Genomic DNA, 8,486 nt, shown 5'->3' with positions numbered 1-8,486 from the left:
TTTCATATAGTATATTCTAAAATACAAATATATATTTTATATATATATATATATATATATATATATATATATAGAAAGAGAGAGAGATAGAGAGAGAGAGAGAGAGAGAGAGAGATAGAGAGAGAGATAGAAATAAAGATATTTGTTATATATCTATACGCACCATATGGACAAAAGTATTGGGACACCTGACCAACTGAAAGCCTGGTTCCTAATATGACATACCAAGAATTGGCAAAAGTTTCCACAGAAACTCTCCAAAATCTTGTGGAAAGCCTTCCCAGAATAGTGGAAGCCGTTATAGCTGCAAAGGGGGGACCAACTTCATATTAATGTCCATGTATTTAGAATGTGATGTCATCAAAGTCCCTGTTGGTGTAATGGTCACATGTCCCAATACTTTTGTCCACATATCCAGATTTCTATTTGATGCAATATTTAGGCCATTTTCATTAACATTCTAATGAAGATGTTCATACACAGCATGTTAATAGATGTGTTTGCCCTAATTCATAGTGATATCAGTGAGATACAAAATTTAGCTCTTCTGCATACTCCTCTCATTAGTAAATACACTGTTTTTGTTGTCAATCTGTTTCATTGACTCTTTCCGTATTTAATTTCGATTAAAAAAAAGGTAACAAGCGAAAGTTCAAGAGATTTATATTGTAACAGCTCATAATATAAAACAAGTTTTATCGTATTTGAAATATATTAAGTAGTATTGTGATCAAAGAACGAAATCCTTATTTTTTCTATTGAAATGGTTTAAACACATTTTGAATATTTAAAAAGCTATTCAATATTATATATATTTAATTAGATAAGGAATATGTGAAACTAACACTTAATCATTTAATATTTTTTGCCTGATCTTGCTTAGATCTACCATTTAACCCTTTCAGTGGACAGAGGTATAGAGTCCACATCCACTATTCCCAGTTAAATTAAAATTTATTATGACATTTTGCTGTCTAAAAGGAACACAGGTTTGTTGTATATTCTTATATACTTACTATATCTTTTTTATTTTTTCTTAATTAATTTGCCAACCCTGTGGCAAGCCAACACATTTTTATTCCCATTAAGTCCCATTTTTCCTTTAAATGAAGTTATTTTTTTTTGGCCATGCTGTGCACACTAATTTCACATTGAACATGTTAAATAATGGATAATACATTTTTTTTTTACCAAATTAGAAAACAATTGCCAAAAAACAATGATGTTAACAAAAAACGACTGGATAAATTGTAATAAGGTAATAAATGACTTTGATGATAACAATTATGTACCGTATTTATCGGCGTATAACACGCACTTTTATAACGTGTTATACGTCGATAAATCCTAGAGATGCCCGATTTGCAGCCGCGTCTCCCTCTCTTCCGGTCCGGGCGGGGGTGCTTGTTATACCCCGGTGCGTGGTATGCGCCGATAAATACGGTATTTAATATGAAACAAAAAAGTAAAAAAAAAATAAAAATAAATAAATGTGATGCATACAAAAATTTAATAAGTGTTTGCATTAAAATATTTCCTACTGTTTTTTTCAGCTTCAGCAAATCTGTAATTGCTTAATAGAGAAAATAGAAAATATGCATAACAATAACCTAATTTTACAGGAATATATCAGCTTAAAACGTATATATTTAATTAACAAATTACTTTTAAACTGCTATTTTGGGTAGGGCCTATTCAGCATTGCTATGTTTAATTCCTGCCGAATAGCTATTTTCAAATCTTTCATATGATTAACAAAAAAAAGGAAGAAGAAAATGTGTGAGCTGTAGGGAACTCCAGTTCCTGAGATAATATAGTTTTTTTTAGCCCCACTAAATTAAGCTAGAAATAATGTAACATAGTAACAATTTAAATATAAGTAGAATAATGATGATAGCATATACAGTACGTAACCTTTTGTAAGGCCAATTCTAATGACACCGACAGATCTGACTTGTCCAGGAACGATACAGGGTGTGATACGGGCAGGAGAAAGGGTATGATAACTTGGTCCTCTTTTATAATGTTTGAAAGGGAATGAAAAATCCCTCGGAGAATGCAAAGTTTAGCAAGTAAAAAACAAAGTGTGAGAGTTGGTGATGGTACAGCAGGTGCTGCCACCTGGGGACACCTAGTTGGATTTTGCTCTTTGTACTTTGTTCATTTCGATGTTTTGTAATGTGTTCAGTCTAACTTTATTTTAATAATAGTTTTTATACAAGTGCTGTATGAAGTTAAAAATTTTTAAAAAAAGCTAGGAACCATTTCTGGCCTAGGATGGCAGGTCTAGAGGTCAATCAGGTAGACCTCTGCTCAATGGGTCGGTTGCAAAGGAGATCCCCAACCACCCTTTTAAGCTTACAGATCCATTACAAGGTTGTGAGGCAATGAGACAAAAGATGATTTGATTGTAGCCAAGGTCATGTTGAGAAATCCGCAGCCTGGAGATATCGATGGAGGGTGACACCATGTGTCTTGGATTATGCTCTGAAAAATACCCCTTGTCTTATAAACAAGGTCGTCTTCTAATCAGACCTCAAATGAGGTCTGATTATGAGACTAAGATCCAGATCCCCCGCAGCGCTGCAGGGGACCTGGATCCTCCTGTCTGATAACCTCAGCTGCTGCCGGCACTTACACCGGGCGTCTATTACCAAGCACCGGCGAAAGCGCCAGCAGCAGCGGAAGTTGTCTACGCGCATCGCGCATGCCTTCCCCGGCTGCCAGAGAGGAAAATTCCCCGCAACACTGCAGGGATTTCTCTTCTCTGCCAGCCTGCGAACGTCTGCTCGATGAACGCAGACAACCCCTGCTTGTACTTCCTGCTGCCCCCACCAGACACCAGGGAGTCAGAAGCACTGGTAAGTTGGGGGGGTGTTATAAGGCTTTTCTGGAGGCAGAGTGCCCCATGATATGCCTTTTAACCCCCTGTATGCCACTCTGCCTCCAGAAATGCCCTTTGACCCCCTATATGCCACTCTGCCTCCATAAATGCCTTAAACCCCCCTATATGCCACTCTGTCCCATGATATGTATTTTTAACCCCCTTAATGCCAGGGTGGCATATAGGGGTATAAGGCATTTCTGCAGGCAGAGTGACATATAGGGGGTTAAAAGACATTTCTGGAGGCAGAGTGGCATATAGGGGGTTAAAAGACATTTCTGCAGGCAGAGTGACATATAGGGGGTTAAAAGACATTTCTGGAGGCAGAGTGGCATATAGGGGGTAAAGGCATATCAGGGAGGCAGAGAGGCAAGCCTAAGCGCAGATGTGCATAACTTTGGGGGGGGGGGCAGGTTGGCAAATGAAAGGAAATAAAAACAAAAAAATATTTTTCTCAATCATAGCTTTTATTAAATATGAAAAAAATACTTTACATGAATTAATATTTACCGGTAAAACTTTTTCCCTATAGGGTCGTCTTATATTCAGGCTTTTTCTTTTTTTCCTAAATTAATATTCAGATTTTGCAGTAATAACCAGTAACATTAGTGAGATATTCTTTCATAGATCAATTTATTTAGACTTATTTGTACTTTTCAACAAACATTACCTTCTTCATAAGTTTCCTTAAAGCATCTTTAACATCTTGGTTTTTTAAAGTGTAAATAACAGGGTTTAACAAAGGAATCAAGACAACGTATAGAAGGGCAAAGTATCTGTCCTGTCTTGGAGAGTAGCTTGATGTAGGTCTCATATACAAAGATATAAGGGTTCCATAAAATATAGTTACGCATGTGAGATGGGAGGTACATGTAGAAAATGCTTTACGTTGACCTTCGGCCGATTTTATTTTCAGAACAGTGGAGATAATAAACACATATGAGGTTAAGGTAAGAAAAAATGCTGGGAATGCTATAAATGTACCATCAAATACATTTAAAATATCCATTTTTGAGGTGTCACTGCAGGAGAGCTTCAGCAATGGTGTAACATCACAAAAAAAATGGTCAATGATATGTGAGCCGCAATAAGACATTTTCGATACAAGAACGGCATGTCCAATGGGATCCAGAAAGGCGACGGCCCACGAGATTACTGCAAATGCTGCTGTGTGCCTTAAATCCATCATAGTTAAATAATGAAGGGGGTGACAGATGGCCACATACCGATCATATGCCATAGCTGCAAGCAGGAGAATTTCAGTGGATGTCAGAGATATAAAGAAATACATCTGAATGATACATTCTAGAAATAAAATGGTCTTGTGCCGCGTAAGCAGAATATTCAATAACTTTGGTAGTATGTTCGAAGCATTGGCGATATCAATGACCGAAATGTTCATCAAAAATATATACATGGGGGTGTGAAGGTAAGAATCACACAAAATAACCAAGAAAATTGTTAGATTGCTCCCGATAATGATACAGTATATGAAGAGAAATAGTGAAAAGATCGGAAGCTGAAGTTCTGGAATATCAGTAAATCCTTGAATTTTAAAAACTGTCAGATTTTGCTGTTTTTCAGATGTCATTTCCTGCTTATAATAAAATGTTAGATGTTATTTATTTAGTGAACAAGGTAAACTTGGACAAATAGCATAAGCACCTTTATTGTGAAACCATCACTGCTTTAGTTTGGATTAGCATTTATCTTCCATGCATCCAAATTATTAAATAAAAATTAATTTATAGTGATAATATTTTGCACACTTCTTTTATAGGCAGAGTATTTAATAATTCTCATAAAAGACTGTTCTAGGTTCTTAAATGCTGAAATGTAACGTAATCATGTGTCAGACTGCAAATAACAAACTCATACAGAATTTCATACAGAAGTAATCGCTAAAATAAGACAGACTTGGGTAACTAACTCAGTAACGCTTTAATGGCTTTTTATTTTGAAACTAAGGTGATTTCCTCCCCAGTATGTTTAAGTTTTGCAAAGAGCATAAACAAAATCCAGGATCAGACTTCAAGTAAGGTTGGAATATATGTATCGCAACCCGTATATAGCCCGGGACAATTGTATGTAATTTTGTCTAGCGCTACAGCTGAAAAGGCAGTCAATGTGAAAATTCTTCAAACCCTCACTCAGGGTTACTTGGTACCCTCAAGTAAAACAGGTTTATAGCCCAAATTTTGTTTACAAAGAGATTTTTGATATGTAAAAGCTGTACCGTGTACTATCTAGTACAAATACTAATATTTACTAATACTAATCATAATGGTAACATCATTGTTACCACTAGAAATGTATTTATCACCCCTTTCTAATTTTTACAGTAATTTTTTGTTAACATCATTGTTTTATGGCAATTGTTTTCTAATTTGTAAAAATAAAATAAAATGATGTACTCATTATTTAACACTTTCAATGTGAAATTGGTGTGGACAGCATGGCCAAGAATCTGACTTCATTTAAAGGCAGTTAGAATAACGCGGGACTTACTAAACAGAAATGTGTTGGCTTTCCACAGGGCTGGCCAACTAATTAGGAACATTATTTAAAAAAAAATAAAAAAAAAATATATATATATATAGATATAAAGTGAGTTAGATTTGTTAATTAAAGAATATACAATAAATCTGTATTCCTTTCTGACAGCGATTAGTTTTTTCTTAATCTCTATTTATCTGTAATGTCATAATTTTATATAATTTAACGGGGAGCAGTGGCTGTGGACTCTATACCTATGTCCACTAAAAGGGTTAAATGATAGATCTAAGCAAGATCAGGGAAAAATATTAAATGTACTACCTGCCTTTTGTTATAATTAGTAAATCAATCCTACCATGATCTTAGTAAGAATCGCTCTGGTTATATGTGAGTTGCTACCAAACTCATCAAAGTATTTTTGTGCTTCTTCTGTAACGTGTATATGGACTACGACTTTCAATCCATGCTAAAAAATCACAGATTGCTTTTCAGTACCGCACAATACAATAGAAAGAAAAATACATTAAATAATAAAAAAGGGTCCTCTGGTTACAAATGTTTAACCGTAGCACCTGTTAAATACTATTTATGTTATATTTAAAATATTCTGGAGAATTGCCACCCGATCTATAATAGAATGTAATGAACGAAGCTGAATTTATTAAATGTAACCAGTTCTGGTTATCTAGTTCATACCTGCTGGCTTTAAAAATTGAACCTGAGGCACAATGGTTTTTTAATCTTTCATGTTCCTTCATTAGCACTTGTGCGGCAGATCCTGTCTACTAGTGTGCTGCTGCAGGCTGTCGGCTGCCGGCAGCCGGCTGCTGCAAAAGTGTAGAGTAGAGCACAGCTGCATGTACTCGTTTAACGGCCACTGGCCTTAAAGTGCCAGGGTGAATTCTACTCTTCTGTCCAGTTCTACTCATGATAGTTACTTAAAACAATCTTATTTTCAGAATGCAGAATACATACCCCATGTAATGACAGTTCTAATGGTGTTGATAGATCCACGTTGTTTCTGTGAAACCCAGCAAAATAGCAGGCAGGGGAAATGCTGCAAGAAGGAACAGTGATTTGAGGATCTTTTATACTACGTAGCAAAAGAAATGAACCCCCAGAGACTGCAAAGTTTAAAAAGTTAGACTGTGTGTAGGTGTGACCAAGAAAAGAACTGGGATTGTCCCCAAGGCCCACCTAGTCGCACATAGTGACCATCAATGCACATGGTATTAGGCAGGATCAATAACTTTTTTTATATAATCTACACAGCTGATGTACAGTCATGTGACGTGATTTTTATGCGCTATATACTAACAAACATATTTTTTTACTTTTATTAGTGAAAATTAAGATTTTTTTCTTGAGAAATACTGTATATTCAGTTTTAAAAAAAACATATATCTTTTATTAAAATAAATGCATATTCTCGTAGTGGACTCGAACTCTGGGTCCCTATTGCACCTAGGCAGGTGCATGGGGTTTAACACACCCAGGCGCTCTGAATAGGAGGGTGGCATCATGCAGAGCCTCCGTACACATCCTCGACTCAACTGGAGGAATGGAGGAGAGTCTGTTGACATGGTGTGTAGAGGCTCCGCACTTATGCCGAAGTGAAAGGCCTGATCAACGAAGCTGATACAAGGGAAAAGTGCTAAATGTACATTTTATTGTTCAGCGTTACACTTCAGATGTTTTACTGGGAAAACAAGTAGATTTGTGCATTCAGATTCTTACAAAATTGCAAATTTACAGAATTATGCTAAATTTGGCGATTCGTACAAAGCCCACCTGATGGCCATATTGCCCTTAGCTGGCGCATTCAGTGATGTCCTCCAATCAGCAGAACATCACCACTGCACCGCCATTTTGGCGGAAGTTCCCGCCCGTCTATGTCGGTCGGAGATGCAGACAAAGAAAGAAGATTAAGGATTGAATGTTGTGATTGATGATAGAATAGAAAAGGGGGTAGATAGAAGAAAATGACGCGGAAGAAGATGTGGAAGCGGAATCGATCGGCAGAAGCTGAAGAGGTAGGCAGAGAAGGTAGGGAAACATTTAGAGACCGTGTGAGAGAGAGTTAACGAACATGAGAGTGAGAGTGTGAGTTAACATGAGTGAGTGAGAGTGTGAGTTAATGCGTGCACAGGCAACAAATTTAGTTCCCAAATGAAAAATGCCCCCCCCCCCGAATTTTCAGTCAAACCAGATGGGCAGGGAACCGAAAAATTTGCAACACAAACTCTATTATTAACCCCTTATGGACAATGGGCGGTCCCTAAACACATTGAAAACTATGCATTTTGAGCCCGTACATGTACAGGCTTTGTCATTAAGGGGTTCATTTCAGCATCTTTTCAAAAAAGATAGTTATTTTTATGAGAAGCACAGAAGCACAGGTTATATACAAGTTTAGCATGGCCTACTGCATCCAACATCCCAACCGTCCATGAAACCATTATTAGAATTAAACATTTTTTTAGGCTCATTAGAATACAATAATGAAGGGGGTGACAAATTGCTACATAGCGGTCATAGGCCATGGCTCCAAGCAAGAGGACTTCAGCGCAAACCAGAGATACGAAATAATACATCTGCATTATACAACCCAAAAAGGAAGTGGTCTTTTTTTTGAAAAGGAGCATATGTAATAGTTTTGGCAAAATATTTGAGGTAAATGTGATATCGATCAACGAAAGGTTCATTAAAAAGAGATACATAGGTGTGTGAAGGTGAGCGTTCTCCAAAATGACTGTAAAAATGGTTACGTTTCCGAGGAGGATGATTATGTAGATGAGCAGGAAGACGAAAAACATTGGGAGTTGAAGTCCAGGAAGGCCTTGAATGAGGCCCTGAATGAAGAATTCTGTTACATTGCATTGGTTTTCTGATTTTAGGTCACGTATACCCATTTCTAGGTGAGAAATTCACTAAAACAAAATAAGGAAATATTAAAAAACGATGTTAAGTATATGAACAAAACAGTTCTAAAGGTTGTAATTAAATAACCCACTTCAATTAAGTTAACGAGATAGCAGAAATGAGCATGGCTAAGGAGAACGGGGCATGGAAAGACTTCCAGCTAACATGCCCACTTTTAACCCCT

At 36.7% G+C, this 8,486-nt stretch overlaps 1 protein-coding gene across 1 annotated transcript; it reads right to left on the bottom strand.

The window, feature by feature from the left end:
- Positions 1–3,527: 3,527 nt before the first annotated feature.
- Positions 3,528–4,475, bottom strand: LOC128468263 (olfactory receptor 1019-like). The gene has a single exon (XM_053449952.1). The coding sequence runs from the start codon at positions 4,473–4,475 to the stop codon at positions 3,528–3,530; it is 948 nt and encodes a 315-aa protein (XP_053305927.1).
- Between the last annotated feature and the right edge of the window lie 4,011 nt (positions 4,476–8,486).

This window comes from Spea bombifrons, chromosome 11 (assembly GCF_027358695.1).
Source record: "Spea bombifrons isolate aSpeBom1 chromosome 11, aSpeBom1.2.pri, whole genome shotgun sequence".
Taxonomy (NCBI): domain Eukaryota; kingdom Metazoa; phylum Chordata; class Amphibia; order Anura; family Pelobatidae; genus Spea; species Spea bombifrons.
This window is presented reverse-complemented; position numbering and strand designations above follow the sequence as displayed.

Bases quoted from the DNA above. Each gene is read 5' to 3' on its own strand.
- LOC128468263 (XM_053449952.1), bottom strand. From the start codon at position 4,475: ATGACATCTGAAAAACAGCAAAATCTGACAGTTTTTAAAATTCAAGGA.